At 47.3% G+C, this 24,174-nt stretch overlaps 10 protein-coding genes across 10 annotated transcripts; 6 read left to right on the top strand and 4 right to left on the bottom strand.

Moving 5' to 3' along the window:
• Nucleotides 1-391: 391 nt before the first annotated feature.
• On the top strand, nt 392-5,709 carry PtrM4_123920 (uncharacterized protein; the record flags this gene model as incomplete). The annotated part of the gene is made up of 2 exons (XM_066108615.1): nt 392-1,668; nt 1,860-5,709. The coding sequence occupies 2 exons, from the start codon at nt 392-394 to the stop codon at nt 5,707-5,709; spliced, it is 5,127 nt and encodes a 1,708-aa protein (XP_065961800.1).
• A 2,896-nt stretch (nt 5,710-8,605) lies between these two features.
• On the top strand, nt 8,606-10,022 carry PtrM4_123910 (ComEC, membrane metal-binding protein; the record flags this gene model as incomplete). The annotated part of the gene is made up of 2 exons (XM_066108614.1): nt 8,606-8,932; nt 9,042-10,022. 2 exons carry the CDS (start codon nt 8,606-8,608, stop codon nt 10,020-10,022), a joined length of 1,308 nt encoding a protein of 435 aa, XP_065961799.1.
• A 479-nt stretch (nt 10,023-10,501) lies between these two features.
• Nucleotides 10,502-11,266, top strand: PtrM4_123900 (uncharacterized protein; the record flags this gene model as incomplete). Its single annotated transcript, XM_066108613.1, has 1 exon — nt 10,502-11,266. One exon carries the CDS (start codon nt 10,502-10,504, stop codon nt 11,264-11,266), a length of 765 nt encoding a protein of 254 aa, XP_065961798.1.
• Nucleotides 11,267-11,595: 329 nt separating this feature from the next.
• Nucleotides 11,596-12,041, bottom strand: PtrM4_123890 (uncharacterized protein; the record flags this gene model as incomplete). The annotated part of the gene is made up of 2 exons (XM_066108612.1): nt 11,596-11,624; nt 11,720-12,041. The coding sequence occupies 2 exons, from the start codon at nt 12,039-12,041 to the stop codon at nt 11,596-11,598; spliced, it is 351 nt and encodes a 116-aa protein (XP_065961797.1).
• Nucleotides 12,042-12,145: 104 nt separating this feature from the next.
• Nucleotides 12,146-12,550, bottom strand: PtrM4_123880 (RecQ, Superfamily II DNA helicase; the record flags this gene model as incomplete). Its single annotated transcript, XM_066108611.1, has 1 exon — nt 12,146-12,550. One exon carries the CDS (start codon nt 12,548-12,550, stop codon nt 12,146-12,148), a length of 405 nt encoding a protein of 134 aa, XP_065961796.1.
• A 439-nt stretch (nt 12,551-12,989) lies between these two features.
• On the top strand, nt 12,990-13,271 carry PtrM4_123870 (RecQ, Superfamily II DNA helicase; the record flags this gene model as incomplete). Its single annotated transcript, XM_066108610.1, has 1 exon — nt 12,990-13,271. The coding sequence occupies one exon, from the start codon at nt 12,990-12,992 to the stop codon at nt 13,269-13,271; it is 282 nt and encodes a 93-aa protein (XP_065961795.1).
• Nucleotides 13,272-13,407: 136 nt separating this feature from the next.
• On the bottom strand, nt 13,408-14,478 carry PtrM4_123860 (uncharacterized protein; the record flags this gene model as incomplete). Its single annotated transcript, XM_066108609.1, has 1 exon — nt 13,408-14,478. The coding sequence occupies one exon, from the start codon at nt 14,476-14,478 to the stop codon at nt 13,408-13,410; it is 1,071 nt and encodes a 356-aa protein (XP_065961794.1).
• Nucleotides 14,479-14,608: 130 nt separating this feature from the next.
• On the bottom strand, nt 14,609-16,324 carry PtrM4_123850 (DUF3505 multi-domain protein; the record flags this gene model as incomplete). The annotated part of the gene is made up of 1 exon (XM_066108608.1): nt 14,609-16,324. One exon carries the CDS (start codon nt 16,322-16,324, stop codon nt 14,609-14,611), a length of 1,716 nt encoding a protein of 571 aa, XP_065961793.1.
• Nucleotides 16,325-16,938: 614 nt separating this feature from the next.
• Nucleotides 16,939-22,084, top strand: PtrM4_123840 (uncharacterized protein; the record flags this gene model as incomplete). Its single annotated transcript, XM_066108607.1, has 3 exons — nt 16,939-17,133; nt 17,175-18,018; nt 18,201-22,084. 3 exons carry the CDS (start codon nt 16,939-16,941, stop codon nt 22,082-22,084), a joined length of 4,923 nt encoding a protein of 1,640 aa, XP_065961792.1.
• A 617-nt stretch (nt 22,085-22,701) lies between these two features.
• PtrM4_123830 (uncharacterized protein) lies at nt 22,702-24,153 on the top strand (the record flags this gene model as incomplete). The annotated part of the gene is made up of 1 exon (XM_066108606.1): nt 22,702-24,153. One exon carries the CDS (start codon nt 22,702-22,704, stop codon nt 24,151-24,153), a length of 1,452 nt encoding a protein of 483 aa, XP_065961791.1.
• Nucleotides 24,154-24,174: the final 21 nt, after the last annotated feature.

Here is a 24,174-nt window from a genome sequence, read left to right as displayed (position 1 = left end):
CCTATTAATACTCTGTTACACTATCAATTTGCGTCTCGTACTATCCAATACTGCCCCGAACAATTCCTCTCCTACCCCTTACATTTCTCCTGCCTAACTCCCTACTAAATACATAACGAATAACCCTTATACAAATCTACTCTAACACAATCTTAACTGCTTCTTTCATCCCACACACAACTTCGAGTTTTTTCCGAACACGTGAAACTCCATCAGAAACCAACTATATCCATCGAAAGAAATAGATTCCGACTACTCCCAAGCCGTGCAGCCGCGTGGTTGTGGAGATACAAGGAGTCTAGTACCCCAAACGCGACGCGTCCGAACTTTCAGAAGCAAACGCACAGACCAAGCCAAGAAACAACAACAACAAGACAACAGAGAGGCTAAAATGGCCCCAGATAGCGACACTATCGTAGTCCAGCTACCAGAAGACCTCCGGACCTCAAGCACACTGGACGACGAAATGGAGACCGACGAAAGGCACCAAGACAACCCAACAACACCCATCGAGCAGACCACCCAAGAAACACCAAGGTTAATTATTCAGCCACCACTAAATAAAAGACCAGCGGCATTCTCCCCAGAGATAACTACAAGAGAGAGAAACCCATTCCAGAACAGCCAAGAAAAGAAACCAAGAGCAAAGGACTCAACCCAAGCAATCTTCTGGGCAAGGGACCTAATTCTACAAGCATCTACTATGGCCGAATCCCATCTATCCCAAAACAAACTACTACAACTACTGGACGTCTTTAGAGACTTTACGGAACTAGGCAGGGTTACGCAGCAAATGACTGAGAAGTTTACAGCACAGCTTGCGTACCAGACTGCAACGCTTACAAGCGCCTCCCAACAAGCTACAAAGACACTAAAGAAAGCTGTTAATGCCGCAACTGGACCACAAAACCCAAACAACCAAGAAAAACCAAACAACCAGAACACCCAGAACATCCAAAACACCCAAAACACCCAAAACACCCAACAAAACAAGACATCATACGCTAGCGTAGCCGCCCAGAACAACGGAAACACATGGACTACAGTGTCTACAAAAAAGAAGACAAACAAAAAGCCAGCAAGCTACTACCAAGCAGTCCTTACGCTTACCCAGCCTACGTCTCACACACCACTCCAGATTAGAGACCTAATCAACGAAGAGTTCACAAAGGGCGGCATCAAAGACCCAGTAGTGAAGGAAGTAACAACAAGTAGAAAGAACAATATTATTCTAACAACCACTCCAACCTACTCAGGAGAATACCTAGTCCAACACAAGCATATATGGCATCAAAAGTTTGAGCTAAAGAATGTACAACTACTAGAATCATGGACGAAAGTAGTAGTACATAATGTGCCAACAGAATGGGAGGGAGCAGAGACACTAGAGATACTCCACACAGAAATCCCAGCATACAACAACGGACTACAAATTACTGGCAACCCATACTGGATATCAAGAGAATGGCAAAACAAGAAGAACAGCTCTATTGTAATAGCATTCAAAACAGCCGAAGACGCAGCCAGACTTGGTGGTAGAATTACAATCCTTGGACAAACTCTCTTCACCGAAAAGTTTAAGCCTATAGCAGCATCTACCCAATGCCTAAACTGCCAACAATTTGGCCACCCAGCCACTAGATGCCGAAACCAACCAGCATGCAATTTGTGCGGAGAAGAACATGCAACTACAACACACAAATGCTCAGTGTGTAATACAAAAGGAAAACCCTGCAACCATACACTCCCCCACTGTAGTAACTGCAAAGAGCCCCACTTTGCAAACAGCAAAGAGTGCGAACTCTACCAAGCAGTAACAAAGAGCATCCCCGCAGGATTTTAATGTTGAACAACATTAGGATCCTCCAAGTCAATCTCAACAAGAGCATTACAGCGACTGAGTCTACACTGCAACTTGCAGTTGAACTTAAAGCTGATATAATTGCAATTCAAGAGCCATGGCTAACTACCAACGACAACTACGCAACAGCAAGATCCATAAATCACACTGCGTTTATCCAGATCTTACCAGTAACAAACCTACCCGTCCGCCCTAGGGTTCTATTTTATATATCTAGAACACTAGAAGCAGAGACATTCACCCAAAACGACTTCAAAATAGACCCAGACGCAATGGCTATTACAATAAAAGGTTCTAATTTCCAATTTAACCTATTTAACGTATACAACCAAACAAACGCCGAAGGGGAAAAAACACTGCCCAGAGCTATACTTAACACTAAGCTTCCGCCAAGTTCTATTTTAGTACTAGATAGCAACGAGCACCATCCATTGTGGGACCCGCTATGCCCAACGACGAGCCAAGGAGCACAGCCATTTATTGACTGGATTGAAGAACAAGATCTAGAGCTCCTAAACACACCAGGAGTAGGCACATTCTTCAGACCACACCTATCTAGAGAAACAGTCCTAGACCTCTCACTTGTCACTCCAGACTTGGCTAGCAAAGCTACGGACTGGCAGACTATACCTGAAACTGGATCAGATCACTACGGCCTCCTATTCTCCATCCAAACAAACGCAGACCTTGTAGAAAACCCGACAAACCAACCCAGATTTAATACTGCAAAGGCTAACTGGGACACCTTCAACAAAGAACTAGAAACGGCAATCCAAAACAGTCAAACCTTGCAAGATATGGACCAGATCAGTGATCCAAGAAAGGCAGACTTAATGGACCTCCTCCTCGGCAACAATACAGAGCTAGAGCAACAGCTAGAAGAGATTGGTAAAGCAATAACTCAAGCAATCCAAACTGCAGCAAACAAAGCTATCCCTATCACTAGACTTGGTCCAAAACCAAAAGCTTGGTGGAACAAAGAGCTGACAAAGCTACGACAAGACACTTCCCACTATAGAAGGATTTTTAAAGAAAAGCTCGAAACTACTGCGATACACGACGCCTACCTAGAGAAAAGAGACTTCCTACGTGCACGAAACACCTACAACAAGGCAATCAAAGACGCTAAAAGGAAACACTGGAATGAATTCCTAGAGAAGGAAGACCCGCAGTCAATCTACAAAGCCATGGCATATACAAAGGATAACAAAGTCGAAAGAATTCCACCTATACAAGGAGAAACATCATTCGACAAGAAATGCCAAGCGTTCCGCAACACGCTATTCCCACCACCGCCCATAACCGAAGCGCCCACATTCACCAACTACCAGGAAAAGAGATGGGATTGGCCAGCACTATCCACGACTGAACTAGAACGAGCATGCTCAAGTCAAGTCAAAAGTAGCACCCCAGGACCAGATGCAATAACACAAGACATAATCACAGCCGCGTACAAAGCTCAACCGCAAACAATGTTTAGAGCTTTCTCACTCCTATTCAACTATGGATACCACCCAAAATGCTGGAAACAAGCTACAGGAGCTGTTCTTAAAAAGGCATCAAAACCAGACTATTCAATCCCAAAAGCCTACAGAGTTATCACTCTATTAAGCTGTTTAGGAAAGATTAACGAGAGGATCACCGCAAGTAGGCTGAGCAATCTAGCAGAAATCACAGAGCTACTACACCCAACCCAAATTGGGGGTAGACTCAAGAAATCTGCAATAGATGCAGCTATGCTACTCATCGACCAAATTCAGCACCAGAAACAGAAAGGCCAAATAACATCAACTATCTTCCTAGACGTAAAGGGAGCATTTGACCACGTCTCACACAATCAATTCCTGCGAACGCTTAAGAAGCTAGGCCTTCCAATTAGTCTTATCGCTTGGACAAAATCCTTCTTCTCAAACAGATCGCTAAGACTCTCCTTCGACAATAAGACACAAGAATTCTCCGAGATAATAGCTGGGATACCTCAAGGCAGCCCAGTGTCTCCAATCTTCTTTCTTATCTACACCAGAGACCTCTTCCCAGGACTACAAAGCTTCAACCTATCCTATATTGACGACCTATCTCTATCGACATCCTCAACATCGCTAAAGAAAAATGTCAAAATACTAGAACAGCAAGTCCGCCTACTATCTCACCGAGGGAAAAACTTAGCGATTATGTTCGATATAGCTAAGACAGAGCTCATCCACTTTACCGCCAAGAAAGAGAGAAAAGAGAGAAGCCTACAGCTTCCAGACAACACCATTGTAGAACCGAAAGACACAATCAAATGGCTAGGTATCCACATAGACAATAGACTGTCCTTCAAGGAACATATTGCTACACGCGTAAGCCAAGCAAGGAAAGCATTCTATAGACTAGGGAGACTAGCCAACATCGAAAGAGGACTCTCCCCAAAAGCAGTACGACAACTATACCTAGCATGCGTCACAAGCGTTGCAGACTACGGATCACAAATATACTGGAAGAACCAAAGCTACGCCACTAGCCTCCTACAATCACTGCACAACCTGGCGTGTAGAAAGATAATTGGAGTGTTTAGAACGTCACCATCCCTACCAACAAGCATTGAATCCGGACTTACGTCACCTGCAATTAGACTCAACACCAACAACCGAAAGTATGCGTCTAGAGCACACCAGCTATCCAGCAACCACCCAATCCAGAAAGCAATTACAAGGATCACAAATACAGACAAAGCTAGCTACAAAAAGCCAAACCAGCATAGACAACTATACACTATTGTTAAGTCAATCCCAGAGAGAGACAACAATAGCGTAGAAAAGATAATCCCATATAGGTTCAGACCATGGGAAAGTCTTAACTACAAGGTTACTGTATCAAAAAAGAGCAAAGAGGAAGAGGCAATTGCACACACGGATTATATCCTATCAAGGAGCGGAGATAACTTCACCGCAATCTACTCAGATGCCTCACAACACGACAAGGGAATAGGGATCGGCGTAGGTGTAGTAGCGTACAGCTCCACCCACGAAGAAACCTTTTCTCAAAAGACAAACATTGGATGCTCCCAACTAGTCTACAACGGTGAACTAGAGGGGATAGCACAGGCATTTGAACACGCGGCTACAGTGGCACAAGAAGGCCAAGAGATCTACGTATACGCAGACAACCAAGCAGCAATCCATAGGCTTAACAACCTATCGGACAACCCGGGACAACAGTGGCTACTAAGATGCATCAGAGCTGCAAAGAGAATAACGACAAAGAAAGCATCGATCCACCTGCAGTGGGCCCCAGGACATAACGACGTCAAGGGCAACGAAAAAGCCGACACGCTAGCAAAGGAAGCAGCTAAAGAGAGACCAACAACATCGACCACAGCGAGCCTAGCCTACTTAGGCACAGAAATCAACAAAATACAAAAAACAGAACAACTGATGGAGTACAAGAGGTATACCGACAGGCCCACCAAAAACAGAAGCTCCTACTCAAGGATCTTCAAGCTCAACACACATACAACAATCAAAGTCCCGAAGGGAACACCAAGAGAAATCTCGAGCGCGTTCTACTCACTCAAGCTAGGACATGGATACTTCAACTCCTACCTTAAGAGATTCAACAAGAGAGACTGCAATCTATGTATATGCTACAAACCACAAACACCACAGCATCTACTTCTAGATTGCAAACAGTACAAAACACATCGAAATACACTCAAAGAAGCAATACCACACAGACCCATCACCCTCCCACTCCTCCTCCAAACAAAGACAGGCATCAAAGCTACTCTAGCCTTTATTGCAAGTACTAGGATTGGCACGAGAAAATGGCACCTTGGGCAAACCACCGAACAGACAGACACTGTATAAAACTACAAAAACAATATTTCCTTATCTAAAAGAGCCCGCTGCTACATCTCTTTCTATTCACCACACTGCTCTTTAGCACCCGCGCCAATGGAAGACTAGCTCTGAAATTGGAGTACGCAAAACACCACCCAAATTGTACAAGACCCATAGAAACTCCACAACGACCATCATACATAGAACGGCTTAGCCAAAGTCCTACATAGTCACCGACTGATACAGGACTCTAATGGAAATATAATAATAATAATTAACTGCTTCTTTTGTATTTCTCCTCCCCGTCACTAACATCTCCCTATTTTGTCCTCGCTTTGCTTATCACCCGCCCTTCGCATATTCCCTATCTATTCCCCTACTATCCTAATTGCCTGTCTTACTACTCTACCTGCCTAAACTCCTGTTATCACTGCCGTATTAAACTCTACTACCCGCCTTGTCGCTCCTGCTCCTACTGCTCTACCCTCCTCTCTACTATATCTCCTCTTTATTACTGCTCTTTGCTGCTGTCTATCTCCTTGTCCGCTTGTCTACACACTAAAAATCTCTCCTCCTCTTCTTTATATCTCTCTTCGCCTCCTTGCCCCTCCAAATACTTTTCTAATACTCGCCTTCTATATCTTATTACCCACTCTTTCCCCTCTACATACTACCTAACGAATTGCTCTTCTACCTTATTTTGCCTGTAATCTAATCCTCCTTTATCTCCTTATGAATATTTTTATTCTTCTATTCATTTCTTACCTATCCCTCTCTTTATTCTGTAACCCTAACCCTTTCTTCCTTCTATACCCCTAACCCTGTCTTATCTACTATAAATCCTCTTCTCCCCTTTAACCCCGCCCCCTAACGCTTTCCTACCTCCCTCTACCTAAACGCTGCCCTAATAAACCCCCCGTGAATACTCCTTTATACTGTTAATTTGCATCTCTTACCTTCTAATACCGCCCCTAACAATTCCTTTCCTACTCTACCTCCCACCAAAAACGCCCCTAATAACCCTTAAACTGAATCGGCTCTAAAACAATCGTAATCGCTTCTTTTACACTTCCCCCCTCCCCTCACCAACATCTCCCTATATTTTCCTCGCTTCGCCCATTATCCGCCCCTTTGCATATTCCCTATCCATTCCCCTACCATCCTAATTCCCTACCTCACTACTCTACCTCCCTAAACTCCTGTTGCCGCTGCTGTATTCACCTCCGCCACCCGCCTTGTCGCTCCTGCTCCTGCTCCTGCTGCTCCAACCCTCCCTGCCCCTCCTCATCTCTCCTCTCCACCACATCCATCCTTCCCCTCTCTCTCTTCTGTTCCTCTCTCTTCTTTCCTTTCCTCTTCATCTATTTCTATCTCTCCTTATTTTTAATCTAATTTACTCGCTTTTATCACTTAATCTATATAACATCTACTAAATACCCTAACTCGGAAACTTTTCCTATTGCCACTATATCTTCTCTCTTCTTCCCTTTACCTCGGCCTATACCCTTCTCTGCAATAACCTCTGTTGTTTATTGTTCTCCTCTATTATAAACGGCTGACTCTAATAAAACTCTCTTATTAACCTATTCGTTTCTGTACACCCTAACCCCTACTTGCTCTAAAACTGTCTTACGAATCCCTCTATTAAATTTACTTTAACTCTCTGTTCTACTAACCTCCTATCTATCCCTATGCTACTCTATTCTTGCTTCCCTATACTAATCCTAACAACCTTGCTATAAATACCCTCGAAACTAACAATCTTTTATATCTGCTGTCTAATCTCCTCCGTATCTATTATCTTCTTATTGCTTGTATACACACGTTATACCATTCGCTATACTAAACACAACCTAAATACTTCTTCAACTATCTCCTTTGCCTACTACCTCTTAGTTCTCTAATACTGTTGTATATTGTGTCGGCTCTGTCCTTCGCCTACCGCCGTCTATATACCGCATCGCATTATCTACTACCCTATATACCTCTATCACTATTCTGCGTCGGTAAACTTAAACTCTACCTACTGTATGCACGTCCAACACGGCCTGCCTCGTCTTACTACTGTTGCTTAAATACCCACTATGCATTATTGTACTGTACCTTAACTCTATCCTTATCCTTATTACTACTGCTGTTCTTGCTACTCTCTCTTTACTTGCTCTATATTTTTCTTTACTTCTCTTTCTATTTTCTTTACTTCTCCTTCTTTCTCTTTATCTTTTGCTTCTCATGTCCTTCTCTATAAACTTCCTTATCTTTCTCTCTCTTTCTTCTTCTACCTATCTTCTATTCCCTTTACTATACTCCTCTTAAATTATATCGGGTTTCTTTTATTCTTCTTTCTTTTCTAACATCTCTTTTTAATATTATTGAAACATAATCTCTTATATCTTTTTTATTTATATCTTCTTCTTATGACTCTACTTTTATATAAACTTAATCTTTTCTTCTATCTTCTTATTAATGTATTCCTAATAACTTGCTCTGTCTTCTACTACAATCCTAATCCTTAAATCCTACTTAATTCTATGCTTGATTTCTTTCTTAAACACTATCTAATATATACTACAAACTATACCTGTTTTACCTACCTCATCTATAGATTATGAATCTCACCAACTTTATACTCTCTCTTTTCGAATCTTTCTTTTCTTTGCTTTATACCTGCATACTTATTTTTAACATAAATAACTCTTCTTTAAACTTTTGCTCTTACTATACCCTTACTGTGCTTATTACTCTTACTACTGTTACTATCTTTGCCTCTATTATAATTACTCTTGCTTCTACCACGGCTACGGCTGCTATTCTTGTAACTTTTCCTTCTATCGCGACTATCACTCTTACTGTCTATTCAATTACGGTTACGGGTTCTACTATTGCAACTCCCGCTGTTCCTGCCGTCCTTGCTGCTTTTAACATGCTCGTTATTACTCCTACGGCTACTACTACACCTGTGTTTACTGCCGCTTCTACAAATATCGCCACTGCGGCCCCTACGCTTCCTATTCTTGCTATCCACTCCGTCCTTGCTGCTCTCGCCATTCCAGCTGCTCCTGCTGTCCTCGCTGCTCCTGCTCTCGCTAATTACGCTCCTACTATTTCCGCCCTTACTGCTCTTACTCCTGCAGCTTTTACTCTTAATGCGCCTACTCCTACGGTTACTGCTCTTATTGCTGCTACTCTTAATGCTCTAGCTCTCACTGCTATTGCTCTCGCTACTCTCGCTATTCTTGCTACTACTACTGTCCCTGCTGTCGCCAACCTCGCTTCTATCGCTATCCTTACTGCGACCACTCTCCCTGCTCCTATTATTTTCGCTGCTTGTAACACCCTCGTTGCTGCCGCCTTTAAAGCTCCTACCCTTGCTACTCCTGCTATTCTTACTGCTCCTGCTCCTACGGCTCTTACTTCTACGTCCTGCTCTTGCTACTCTTACTCCTACCGCTCTTACTCCTCCGCATTCCGCAATCCTCCCTATTACTGCTTCTGCTCTCGCCACTTCCTCTATCTCTACTATCCCCGTCCTTCTTGCTGCTCTCGCTTTCCCCGCTGTTCCCGCTGTCTCTACTGCTCTCTTCTGCCCCTTACCTCCTACGCCTCCTCCACCTGCGGTAACTGCGGTTTCGGCGGCCGCTACCGCTCCTCTTGTCGCTGCTCTTACTACCCTCGCTACTTTCGCTTTCCTTGCTGCTCTTAATATCTTCGCTATCAATCCTACGGCTTCTGTTCTCGCTGCTCCTGATACTCTTACTATCTCTACTGTCCTTACTTTGTCCCTTGTCCTTGTAACTTGCACTGCTCTTAATATTCTTATTACTACTCCTACTACCCCTGCACCTGTTGCCGCTTCTGCCCCTGCTATCCTTGCTGCTTATAATATCCTTACTTCTACCTCTTACCTCTTACAGCTTATATACACCTCCGGCTACTGCTATTGCTACTGCTACTCTCCTACTTTCGCTATCCTCGCTACTCTTACTGTCCTTACTATCCTCGCTGTTCTTACTATCCTCGCTGTCCTCATTATCCTCGCTGCTTCCGCTGTCCTTACAATCCTCGCTGTCCTCGTTGTCCTCGCTGCTTCCGCTGTCCTTACAATCCTCGCTGTCCTCGTTGTCCTCGCTGCTTCCGCTGTCCTTACAATCCTCGCTGTCCTCGTTGTCCTCGCTGCTTCCGCTGTCCTTTCTACCCTTACTGCCCTTACTATCCTCGCTGTTCCCGCTGTCCTTGCAATCGCTACAATTAACTTAATAGTTAATTCCCTTGCCGTTCGCCCCTTTCTTGCGCTGCCCTTGTTGCTCTTACTGTCCTCGCAATCATCGCAATCACCTTAATTACCTTAATTGCCTCTATCCTCGCGGCTACACATCCTGCTCTTACTGCTCTTGCTACTCTTACTTCTATCGCGCCTGCGGCTCCTGCTTTCCTACTCTCGCTATCCTCGCTTCTCTCACAGCTGATCCCGCTATCCCTACTATCCCCGCCGTCCTCGCTGCTCTCGCTGCTATCGATATCCTCGCTTCTGCTCCTCACTCCCCACCGCTCCTACTACGCCTGCGGCCGCTATAACTACTTCTGCCCCTGCTCTTGCTTTCCCTACTGCTCTCGCTGTCCCTGCTGTCCCCCCACTGCTCGCGCTACTCTCGCTGCTTCTCACTTCCTACCGCTGCTACGGCTTCTACAACTCCTTTCGCCGCTGCGGCTCCTGCTCTCGCTGTCCTTACCGTCGTCGCTGCTCTCGCTACTCGCTCTGTTCTCGTTACTCTCGCTATATGCGCGGCTCTCGATGCTCTCGCTGCCAACGGTACCTATCATGTCGCTGCTCTTATTTCTCTCGCCTCTCTCGCTCCCTACGCTCTCGCTACTTGCCATCTCGTTGCTCTCGCCTGCCTCGCCTGCCTCGCTCTCGCTACTTGCCATCTCGTTGCTCTCGCCTGCCTCGCCTGCCTCGCTCTCGTTGCTCTTGCCGCTCTTGCTGCTCTCGCTCTTGCTGCTCTCGCTATCGGAGCTACTCTCGCCGTCGTCACGACCCTCGCTTTTCCTCCCTGCTCAAGCTGCTATTACTGCTTTCGCTACCTGCCATCAAGTTGCCCTCGCTGTCCTCGCCATCCTCGCTGTCCTCGCCATCCTCGCCGTCGTCGCTGCCCTCGCTATCGCCACTATCGCCACTGTTGCAGCTATTGCTCTCGCTACCAACGCTGCCTGCGCTCTTACTGCTCTCGCCGCTCTCGTTACCTTCTCTGCCCTCGTCTTTGTCGTTGCTCTCATTGCTCTCGCTGTTGCCGCTGCTTTCGCTACCTCTAATATCTTTACTACCCTCGCCTTCGTCACTACTCTCGCTGCTCTCGCCTTGATCACTGCTCTCGCTGCCCTCGCCTTCGTCGCTACTCTTACTGCTGCTACTATCGTCACTGTTGCTGCTATCTCTCTTGCTGCTAACCCTGCCTACGCTCTCGCTGATCTTGCTGCTCTTGCCTTTATCGTTGCTTACACTATCCGACCTACTCGAGCTGTTGGAGCTACCCTCGTCAACGTTACAACTCTCTATATTTCCTCTACTCGCCTATTAATCTTGTAATCCAACAAAACTCTCCTGCTAAGTTATTGCTCTCAACCGTCTCTAACAATCGCTTTTTTCCTAAAAACTCAAACAACGTCGGCCCTGCTCCTGAATTACTAACCCCGAACTCCTCTAACCGCGCCGTCCATCGGTTTCCTACCTCGCTCCGCCCTAATGCTATACTTAATAACCCGCCTATTAATACCCCTCTATACTGGCAATCCCCGTCTTGGACTCTCTGATATCGCCCAAAACTATTCCTTTCCCACCGATTGCATATCTCCTGCGGCACTCCACACCAAAAACAGCCCGAATAACGCTCAAACTTAATTGTCTCTTCCATCCTCTTAATCGACTCCTTGATCCGCTGGCTCTCCTGTCGCCAACATTGCCGTACGTCGTGTGCGCTCGATCCTTGCCCTACCGCCTCGCATAACCCACACCGGTTTATCCATTGCGCCAGCTGCCTACGCAGCCACTCGACGTCGGCGAACTCCTGCTGCCGCTGCTGTATCAATCTCTGTCGCGGGCCGCCTTGCTCTCGTTGCTGCTGATTAAACGCCTGCCGCGCCTCTTCTTGCTCCCTCTCCAATGTCTCCGCCTCTTCTTCGTTGCTGCTGCCGCCCTCGGCCACCTCCACCACCTCCATCTCCTCCACCTCCTCCACCTCCTCCACCTCCTCCATCTCTTCCATCTCCTCCTCCATCTCCTCCTCCATCTCCTCCTCCATCTCCTCCTCCATCTCCTCCTCCTCCATCTCCTCCTCCTCCATCTCCTCCCCGTCGGCTCTCATGCATACGTCACACCTCTCCTCTCCCTCCTCGCACCGAGCTCGCTCGGCCTCGCGCCTGTCTAAATACCCGTCCAACATTACCCGTCTACATGTCGCCGCCTCGTCTATGCCTTCGACGTATGCTCGCACCAACCGCTGCTCCGCCTCCCCTGCTTGTCATCCGCCGCTCGCTGCTCGCCGTCCTGCACCATCATGATGGCCTCGCTCCGCTCCCCGTCTCGCCCGGCTCGCCCGCTCTCCTGCGCGTAATCCAACACGCTAAACGGCCAATCCATGTGGACAATGCACCGGATATCGGGCACGTCCACTCCCATGCCCAACGCGCTGGTTGCCACAATCACCCGCTGCTTGCCGCCCATGAACTCCTCCAACATGCTTGCCTTGCCAACCGCGTGGTGATGATACGCATGGCACTTGAGCTTCTCGGCTAACCCCTTGACCTTTGGCACTGAGTTGCCGTACACTACAATCTTGCCGCTCTTATACTTTCGGACCTTCTGCTGTACCATCGCCAACACCGTTGCCTCTACCTCCTGTCTCTTCCTCTCCTTCTCTACCCTTACCACCCGGTACGCTATGTTGCTCCGTGCTGTTGGTGCCCTAAACATTCTTACCTGCCCACGCTCAAAATGCATTCGCCGGAATAACTCGTCCTCCTCGCTGGGTGGCAACGTTGCTGTTAACATGACCATCTGCGTCTCTACAGCCACTAGCTTACCTAGCTGCTGCATCTGCTTGCGGAACGTGTACTGCCGGTTTAACACGATATGGCACTCGTCGATAATAATCCGATCTAGCTGCCGCGTCGCTCGTAGCCGGTTTAAAAACGTTGCAAATTCCTCTCCAACTGCCGACTCGGGCGTCACTAACACCACCGCTGCTGCGTCTGGCGGACGCCGACTCTGCCACTCTACGCACGATATCCCTAGCTTCTTGCACCGCTGTGCCATGTCGCCACGCAACGCGATCAACGGCACTACCACCACCGTCGTGCCGCCCTGCTCTGCCCACGCCGGCAACATGAACAACAAGCTCTTGCCTGCCCCCGTCGGCATCACCGCTACTACGGGACTCTCGCCTGCTGTGATGGCTTTGATCGCTGCCTCCTGCACCCCCCGGAACTTGGCCTCCTCGCCCATCATGCGCTTCAGCTGCGCTCTCGCGTCCATCTTCCTCAGCCGCTGCCACCGATCCACCCTTGCCTCGTCTGCCTCGCTCTCAAACGGCTAGACTCCGCAACAATCAATTCAATCCGGTCACTCTCCTAGACCCACTTACCTATCTAGGTAGGGCTTAAACTCCTATAGGTAACTACTAGGCTTAAAGCGGTAATCAATCAATCCAATCTGAACCTTCTAGGACCCACTTAATTGATTGTTGCGGACTGTGCAAACGGCGCTCTCTTCCGCTTGCTGCTTCTTCTCTGGTCGTCCAAGCCTGCCTGGAAGCCCAAAAATCTATGCCAATCCGTGCTCGATGCCCGGAACTGCTGCCGCCTATCCGCCACGGCCCCTGACTGCTCCATGATCCCTCGCGCGTATACCAGTCCCGCCACGTGCGACGTATGGCCCGCCTGCTCGTCGGCAATCGAATCTCCTGCCTGCTCCTCAGCCCACTCCTTATTCTCCTCGCCCTCATCTGCCTGGAACGCTGTCGATCCACGCAAAAACCGCCGGCTGATGCCAATCGCCATCTCCCGGTACCCGGCAAACGTCCACTCCTGGCCCATCGCGATCCGGCTCTCGCGCTTCAACGCCTCCCGCAGCCGATCGGTCGTCCACTTGCGGCCGCTGGGGTCTGCTGGCCACATATGCGACGAAACTGCCTCCTTCTCCCACACCAACGCCTCGAGCCGCTGCTGGAACGGCAACACCAGCCACATATACCACACTACCAGCTCGCCCACCTCGCGCGGCAAATATCGATGGATAATCTTGACGTCGCCGCTGACTTTGTATCCCTTGTGGTACCGTGTCACAAACACCACCATGCCGTCCTCGATGAATATATTGCGATGCCCCCCTTGCACTGTGTTGCTATGCCGTACGCTCAGTAGCTCTGGCCCTCGCGCTGGCTGCCCACCCGTTATATGCATTAACACCGCCAGCTTCTCGCGAAATTCTACCACCCGGTCCATGTATCGCTCTATTGCCTGTCGGTCTACCCCTGACTGCGTCCCGGGCTTCATGAACCGACTCCGGATGCTGGCGCTCTCGCCTACCCGCTCAAATAACCACCTCTCGCCGTTGACGGGCATGTTTGTGCGATGATCCTTCAAAAAGTTCCATCCTGGCCGCTCGTCGGTTGGGTTGTCACGTATGCTCTCCCATGGCACTGCCGGCACCGGCGCTGCCTTGCTGCTAAACATTAACTCCTCTGTTAATAATCGCCGGCTCTCGCTAGCCAGCCCATGTACCATGCCGCGGAACTGCGCCATGCTAAAATGCAGCTCTTTGTACAGCAGCTCGTCGCCAGACTCCGCAACAATCAATCGATCGACATGATTGATTCCTATATAGGTTAAAGAGTTACTTTATTAGGCAGCCTTTAACCTAGATAGGAATCAATCATGCCGATCCGATTGATTGTTGCGGAGTCTGCTCGTCGCCGTTCGTCCACTCTACATGCCCGCGGGTTGTAGTGTTGTAATGGATCTTCAATCCATACGTCCGCAAATCCAACATCCACTGCATGGGGCTATGGCTGCCGCGCACCATGAACCGGTCCATCATCTTCTGCACTAACTGCAAACACCCCTTGGGACGCCGTCGCTGGCTTGGCCCGCTCTCGTACGCGCTGTCATCTAAGTCGTCGTCTGTCTCATCGCCGCTATCCTCCTCGGGCCCTGACATTTCTAGTCCCTTCTGCACGACCATAAACCGAGCGATCTTGATCACCGCCGATAATATCGGCGGGTACTGCTCCGGCCCCTTCCATCCGTCCTCCTTGACGCCCAGCACCGCCAACGCGCACACCAGCGGGCTGTCATACTCTCTACGGGTGATGCGGTGGTTAAGTAATGCAATGCAAAACTCCAAACACGCTTTCTGTATCTTAGACAACTTCTTAGGCTCGGGGCCTTCTCCCTGACCTGGCTCTTCCTCAGCTACCTCTATCGCCTCGTCTATGTCGTCCATCATCTCCTCGTCCAGCTCTTCTCTCTCTTCGTCCATATCCTCGGCTTCATCTTCTTCGTCTCCCTCTATGCTCCGCTTTGCCTGTTCGATTAACACCTCCCATGCCTCTCGCTGCCGGCGCGTAAACCGATACTTGGGGCTCTTCCACCCGTGCTCTTTCTGTGTGCGTGCAAAAAACATTAACATCTGCTGCCACGGTCGTGTGTGCTTGACAATGGCGTTCTTGTCCATATACGGCTGTAACGGCTGGAACCGGGTTTGGTGCATCTCTGTGCGAATTGCCTCCAACCGTATAAACACGCCAATCCGGTCAATAATGGATGCCTGGCTGAACCGCGCCAATCCATCCATGGCTGCCCAAATCGCTGCTTCCACCGGCTCGGCCTGCTGCTCCTGCCTGGCATCTGGCTCTGCCACGGGCTCCTCGATGCACGCTAACAAATCCGGCCTCTCCATGCCCACTAGGTACGGCAACCACTGCGTCCGCTCCAGCCATGGGTTCACCTCGTCGCGCTCGCCCTCCTGGATCGTCGTCTGCGCCCGCTTCTCGATGTCTGCCCACGCCTTGGCCATCTGCTCGCCCACTCGCGCCCATGCTGCTGCCCCGTCTACGGGCACGATTTCGGGGCCTTCTCCATCCTGGCTGGGTGCCTGGACCTCAAAGTACTGCGATCCATGCCGGCTGCTGAATAATCGCTGGCAATGGACCAGCCGGTACCCCTTATCCATATGTGCCTGCACGCTCTTCTGCCTGGTTCGACTTGGCCGCCCTCGCTTCTTCCCTGCTGACCATCCTTGATGGTCCTTACGCCAATGCTTTCGTATAGCCTCCTTACTTCTTGCTACATAATAGCAGCAGCTGGAGTCAAATTGGCATAACATCCCGTCTGTATACACTGGCAATTGCCGCACAGGCTTTGGAGCACCAGTCGGCACCTCGAGCTCACTAGGGTACTGGACTAACCCAGCCCAGCTGCGAACCTGCTGTCCAACTGCCTCAGCCTCCTTGTAACTAACCTTATGCTGCTTCTGTAGATGGCCCTCAATCTGATCTGGCCATACTGCATATCTGCACTCTCTGCATGCCGCTACGCTGTGCTCAGGCACATGCTCGAAATACTGGCACTCGATGCTAGGTTTAGACATGTTGAAATATCGACGCCTACCTGTTCTACTCGGCTTCTTATATACACGCGCACGAAAACTGATCAAAACGCGTCGTTTTTCATCGGAATATAGTCGAAACCATCAGAAGAAAAACATTCCAGCTACTCTAAGCCTCTGCAGCCAGCTGGTTGTAAAGCTAGAGCCAGTAGAACGAGATTCTTCAGACGCGTTCAATCTTCCAAAACAAAAACGCACAGACCAGTCCTTATCGATAAGATAACCAAAAACACCAACAATTGACTCTTTCGCTGTTTTCTAGTCTCCCAAATCGATTCCTATCCTAGAGATCTACTCGATAGATCAGTAAGATAGAGAAAAGAGAGTAAGAAGAGTAAAATAGCAAGGCTTTCACTACTTTCACACCGGTACGGCTAGAAGAACTAGGTATCCTTCTAGTGTAAAGTAGCAACAACAGAACAAAAATGCCGCCAGACAGCGACAATATCATAGTGCAGATCCCAGAGGCAAGCGGAAACAGCACTAATACCGCAATCTATCTCGAAAATGATATCCAAATGGGTATAGAAGAGGACCAGACACCAGCGACCCCAACCCAAACTCAACCTAACCCACCCGAACGACTAGTCCCAATCATGAACAAACGACCAGCCCTCTTCTCTCCTGTATACGACAGAACTGGAAGAAATCCATTCCAAAAGAATGACTCTGATAAACCAACCGCAAAAGATCCAGAACAGGCAATCCAATGGGCTAGAAACCTGATCCTCCAAGCCTCTATTATGACCAACTCATATGAAGAGCAAAACAAGCTACTCGAACTACTAGACGTATTTAGAGACTACACGGAAAAAGGAGAGTTACAAACCAGATCTCGGACAAACTATCTGCCAAGCTCGCCTTCCACTCAGCTACTCTAGCAAACGCTTCAGAAAAAGCAGCAAAGACATTAAAGAAGGCAACAGCCACAGTAGCTGGTCAAAACAACCAAACAGTAGCAGTAGCAACAACGACAACAAACACAAATGCTCCCCAATCATACGCAACAATTGCAGCTCAACCATCAAAGAACGCCACTTGGACGACTGTAGCCCCAAAGAAAAAGCCAACGCCTAAGAAACTAATTACGCACTATCAAATAGTTGCAACACTAGAGGAAAACCAAACCATCAACCCGCTCCAAGCACGAAACAAAATCAACGAGGCATTCCAAAAAGCTGGCATTGCAGGACCTGTTATCCAACTAGCAGCTCTTAGTAAGAGAAACAATCTCATACTTACTACTACAAGCGGATACTCTGGAGAATTCCTTCTCCAGCAATCCAACATCTGGATGGATCTCTTTAACATCAAACACGCTCAACCACTAGAATCTTGGACAAAAGTCATAGTCCACAACGTCCCTACAACCTTTGAAGGAGCAGACACGCTAGAAATCCTTCAAACTGAAATCCCTACATACAACAAAGGACTACAAATAGTTGGTAACTCCTACTGGCTTACAAAAGACTGGAAGAACAAGCAAAACAGCTCTATTGTTATTGCTTTTAAAACAGAAGCTGAAGCAAAGAAACTAGGAGCGAGGATCATTATCCTTGGAGAGAGCCTCCGTACTGAAAAGTACAGAAGTATTCCAGCTACTACCCAATGCGACAACTGCCAAGGCTTTGGCCATACAAAGCTTAAATGCCGGAACCAAACAGCATGCCAGCTATGTGCGGGGACCCACCCTACATCGCAGCATAAATGCTCCACCTGCACGACAAGTGGGAAGCCTTGTATCCATACACTCCCAAAATGCTCAAACTGCAAAGAACCTCACTTTGCTAATAGCAGAGACTGTGAAGTCCTCGCAGCTATAACAAACAAGGAGAACCAATATACAACAGAATGTTAGACAGCATTAAGATTCTCCAAGCGAATCTGAATAAGAGTATCCAGGCTACAGAGTCTACTCTTCAACTAGCTGTCGAACTAAGGGTTGATATAATTGCAGTCCAAGAGCCTTGGCTCACACCAACAAGAAACAACGACTACGCTGATACTAGGTCCACTAGCCACGCAGCATACCTCCAAATTCTCCCACAATCCGAACCAAAACTCCGCCCTAGAGTGCTATTCTATATCTCTAGAACGCTATTAGCAGAAACCCACCTACTAGAAGGTTTTACGTCAGATCCAGACGCTATAGCACTAGTAGTACAGAAAGGAAACCATAAGTTTAATATCTTCAACCTATACAACGAGAGAGGTATAGGAGATATAAAGACTATCCCAAGAGTTCTTCTAAACACAAACACAAGACTACCAGAGTCATCTATTCTACTCCTAGACGCAAATGAGCACCACCCGTGGTGGGACCCACTATGCACATCGACGAGCCCAGGAGCACCCCCATTTGTAGAATGGATAGAAAGCCAAAACCTTAGCCTTCTAAACACACCAGGAACGGGCACTTTCTTTAGGCCACACCTATCAAGAGAATCAGTTTTAGACCTATCCCTAGTTACCCCAGACCTAGCTGACAAAGCTATTGACTGGCAAGTCACTACGGAGACTGGATCTGACCACTACGGCCTACTCTTCTCAATTCGATCAGACACCGACCAAGTAGACAATCCAATAAACCAACGCAAGTTTAACACAAAAAAGGCGGATTGGCCACTTTTTCAAAAAACCCTAAACGAGGCTATTCAAAACAACATCACGCTACAGCACATAAGCGAGATAAACGACCCTAGGAAACAAGATTGCAAGAATCTAATTCTAGAAGAGGACCAGGAGCTTCAAAGCAAACTAGAGGAGATAGGGGAAGCAATTACGCAAGTTATCCAACTAGCAGCTGACAAAGCAATCCCAAAAGTCAAACTAGGTCCTAAACCAAAACCCTGGTGGAACCAGGAGCTTACTAAGCTAAGAAGAGAGCTTACTCACTGCCAAAGAGTCTACACACAACAATTGCAACAGTTGTCCATCCAAGAGGCATATCTATTCAAGAAAGACTTCTTAATAGCGCGGAACACCTACGCAAGAGCAATCAAGGATGCCAAGAAGAGACATTGGAATAGCTTTCTAGAACAAGAAACCCCACAGTCTATCTACAAAGCTATGGCATACACAAAGGATCAAAAGGTCGAAAAGATTCCACCTATCCATGGAGAGATACTAGAGAAAACATTCAAAGGAAAGTGCAAGGCCTTTAGAAAAGCACTGTTCCCTCCTCCTCCAACAGCAGAACTACCAAGCTTTCTAAACTATCAAGAGAGCATTTGGGACTGGCCGCAACTATCAATTTCTGAACTAGAACAAGCCTGTTCTAGGAAAGTTAAAAGTAGTACACCAGGGCCTGACGCCATTACTCAAGATATTATAACCGCTACGTTTAAGTTCAACCCAGAGATCCTCTTCATCGCCTACTCAATCTTGTTCAATTACGGATACCACCCTCGGTGCTGGAAAGCAGCTACAGGAGCAATTCTCAAAAAACCATCTAAACTAGACTACTCTCTCCCGAAAGCTTATAGAGTAATTACTCTCTTAAACAGCCTAGGGAAGGTACTAGAGAGAATTATCGCCAAAAGACTAGCTAGTCTAGCAGAAACCACAAACCTCCTACACCCCTCACAAATTGGAGGTAGAAACAAGAAATCTGCAATAGACGCCGCTCTCCTCCTAGTAGACCAGATTCAACACAAAAAACAGCAAGGCCAAATTACTTCCACAGTGTTCGTGGACGTCAAAGGAGCTTTTGACCACGTCATACACAACCGATTTCTAGACCGACTTAAGAAACTTGGACTCCCAATTAGCTTAATTTGCTGGGCGAAATCCTTTCTCTCCAACAGGACCCTAAGACTAGCATTCGATAATAAGATTGAAGAATTTAGCAAGATTAGAGCAGGCATCCCACAAGGCAGCCCAGTATCACCAATCTTCTTCCTTATCTATATCCGAGACCTATTCCCAGCCTTACAAAGCTTTCAACTATCGTATATCGACGACCTATCTCTTACTACCTCATCAACCTCTCTAAAGAAAAACATAAGAGCACTGCAAAAAGAGATAGCTACACTCTTTGCCAAGGGAGAGCAGCTAGACATTATCTTCGACACATCCAAAACAGAGCTAATCCACTTCACCGCTAAGAAGGAGAGGATAGAAAGAGCCCTCATACTCCCAAACAACGACCGGATAGAACACAAAGACACTGTCAAGTGGCTAGGTATCTATCTAGACAACCGACTATCATTCAAATCACATGTGTCTATACGTGTAAGCCAAGCCAGACAAGCTTTCTACAGGCTAGGAAGACTAGCGAACATTGAACTCGGCCTATCAACACACGCTATTAGACAACTATACTTAGCATGTGTAACCAGCGTGTCAGACTACGGAGCACAAATATACTGGCAAAACCAACCCTACGCTACAAAGAAACTACAGTCACTACACAACCTGGCTTGTCGAAAAACACTAGGAGTGTTTAGAACAGCACCAACAGTCCCTACAAGCCTCGAAGCGAGCCTACTACCACCAGCAATTAGGCTTAACTCAACTATCCGGAACTACGCAAGCAGAGCAAACCTGCTAGCCAACACCCATCCAATTGCAAAGGCAATAACTCGGATCCAATCAACTAATCTCCAACGCTCAAAGAAACCAAACCAGCACAGACAGCTACAAACTATTACTAACGCAATTCCTAAAAACAACAAAAGGGACACAGAGCAGACTATCCCATACCGGTTTAGGCCATGGGATACTCTAAACTATACCGTAACAGTCTCTCAAAAATCCAAAGAAGAGGAGGCAAATGCGCACCAAGCCTACATTAAAACAAGGCTAGACAATTACACGACAATATACTCAGACGCCTCGCAAACACAAGAAGGAAAAGGAATAGGAGTTGGGATAGCAGTCTACAACTCAACTCAGCAAGAGATCTACTCAGAAACAGTTAATATCGGACAATACCAGCTAGTCTACAACGGCGAACTAGAAGGGATCACACGAGCATTCGAATACGCAGCAAAGAACGCTACAACCGACCAGGAATTTGAGGTCTACGCAGATAACCAAGCAGCAATCTACAGGCTTAAAAACCTATCAGATAACCCAGGACAGCATTGGCAACTCCGATGTCTAAAAGCGGCAAATACGATCCGACGAAAACAAGCAAACATCCACCTACTCTGGGCACCTGGACACACAGATATAGTTGGAAACGAAAGAGCAGACTACCTAGCAAAAGGAGCAACCAAAGAGGACCCCAGATCAACAACAAAGAGCATTGCCTACCTGGGCACGACAATCAAAAGGATACAACAAACGGAACAACGCCAAGAGTATGAGAAATACAAAGCAAGAGCAACCGCTCTAAACAAAGCTACCTACTCAGCCAAATACCCTCTTAAAATCAGCAAAACCATCCAAATGCCACAGAACACGAAAAGAGTAACCTCTAGCGCCTTCTACTCTCTTAAGCTAGGACACGGATACTTCAACTCCTACCTAAAGAGATTTAAGAAACGAGACTCTAATCGCTGCACCTGCCAAAACATCCAAACGCCAGAACACCTACTACTGTACTGTCATCTATACAAAGACCATCGAAAAACGCTCCTACAAACAATCAAACATCGCCCAGTCACACTACCACTACTACTCCACACTAGTATAGGTATAGAAGCAACCCTAGCTTTTATCACTAGCACCAGAATAGGAACAAGAAAATGGTACCTAGGACAGCCAACAGAAGACCTACAGAGAGACACTGTATAAAACTAAAACCACAACCCTCTCCTTTGCCACAAGAGCCCGCTGCTACATCTCTTTCTACTTATCAAACTGCTCTTTAGCACCTGGCAACAAACAGATACAAGCTATCTTTTGTAGAAAAGCCAAAAACCATATTAGCGAACCATACCAGAAAACCATGTAAATTAGAAAAACCAAGATAGAACGGCCTTCGGCCAAAGTCCTACATAGTCTCTGACTGAAAAAGGACTCTAATGGAATAATAATAATAATAATATATACACGCGCTGTTGATCGCTCTCTCGGTGCTTACTCCGGCGGCGCGCGCGCGGCGGGGTGCCGAGCCTCGCGACCTCCTGACCCCCCAGACGCGTAACCCTAACCAAGAACACCAAACCCTAAGCTCCTGAACCACATAGTCTGCTGCGCTGTAAATTCGTCAGATTGTGCGTCTACGTATGCTGAGTTATATGTCTAAATTTGGAGTAATTTCGACTATAGACTAAAAATGGGATGTACTCCTGAAGTTTAATGGGATAAACCCCTGGTTCTAGTATATACCCGCCATACGCGTACTTCTCAGCACTAACAAAAAAATGGTATATTATAACGTACCATTGAGCGCCCTGGGTTAGGCTAAAATGGCCCCAGATAGCGACACTATCGTAGTCCAGCTACCAGAAGACCTCCGGACCTCAAGCACACTGGACGACGAAATGGAGACCGACGAAAGGCACCAAGACAACCCAACAACACCCATCGAGCAGACCACCCAAGAAACACCAAGGTTAATTATTCAGCCACCACTAAATAAAAGACCAGCGGCATTCTCCCCAGAGATAACTACAAGAGAGAGAAACCCATTCCAGAACAGCCAAGAAAAGAAACCAAGAGCAAAGGACTCAACCCAAGCAATCTTCTGGGCAAGGGACCTAATTCTACAAGCATCTACTATGGCCGAATCCCATCTATCCCAAAACAAACTACTACAACTACTGGACGTCTTTAGAGACTTTACGGAACTAGGCAGGGTTACGCAGCAAATGACTGAGAAGTTTACAGCACAGCTTGCGTACCAGACTGCAACGCTTACAAGCGCCTCCCAACAAGCTACAAAGACACTAAAGAAAGCTGTTAATGCCGCAACTGGACCACAAAACCCAAACAACCAAGAAAAACCAAACAACCAGAACACCCAGAACATCCAAAACACCCAAAACACCCAAAACACCCAACAAAACAAGACATCATACGCTAGCGTAGCCGCCCAGAACAACGGAAACACATGGACTACAGTGTCTACAAAAAAGAAGACAAACAAAAAGCCAGCAAGCTACTACCAAGCAGTCCTTACGCTTACCCAGCCTACGTCTCACACACCACTCCAGATTAGAGACCTAATCAACGAAGAGTTCACAAAGGGCGGCATCAAAGACCCAGTAGTGAAGGAAGTAACAACAAGTAGAAAGAACAATATTATTCTAACAACCACTCCAACCTACTCAGGAGAATACCTAGTCCAACACAAGCATATATGGCATCAAAAGTTTGAGCTAAAGAATGTACAACTACTAGAATCATGGACGAAAGTAGTAGTACATAATGTGCCAACAGAATGGGAGGGAGCAGAGACACTAGAGATACTCCACACAGAAATCCCAGCATACAACAACGGACTACAAATTACTGGCAACCCATACTGGATATCAAGAGAATGGCAAAACAAGAAGAACAGCTCTATTGTAATAGCATTCAAAACAGCCGAAGACGCAGCCAGACTTGGTGGTAGAATTACAATCCTTGGACAAACTCTCTTCACCGAAAAGTTTAAGCCTATAGCAGCATCTACCCAATGCCTAAACTGCCAACAATTTGGCCACCCAGCCACTAGATGCCGAAACCAACCAGCATGCAATTTGTGCGGAGAAGAACATGCAACTACAACACACAAATGCTCAGTGTGTAATACAAAAGGAAAACCCTGCAACCATACACTCCCCCACTGTAGTAACTGCAAAGAGCCCCACTTTGCAAACAGCAAAGAGTGCGAACTCTACCAAGCAGTAACAAAGAGCATCCCCGCAGGATTTTAATGTTGAACAACATTAGGATCC

This window comes from Pyrenophora tritici-repentis, chromosome 6, assembly GCF_003171515.1.
Source record: "Pyrenophora tritici-repentis strain M4 chromosome 6, whole genome shotgun sequence".
Taxonomy (NCBI): domain Eukaryota; kingdom Fungi; phylum Ascomycota; class Dothideomycetes; order Pleosporales; family Pleosporaceae; genus Pyrenophora; species Pyrenophora tritici-repentis.
Note: the sequence above shows the minus strand (reverse complement) of the source record. Positions and strands in the feature narration are given on the sequence as shown.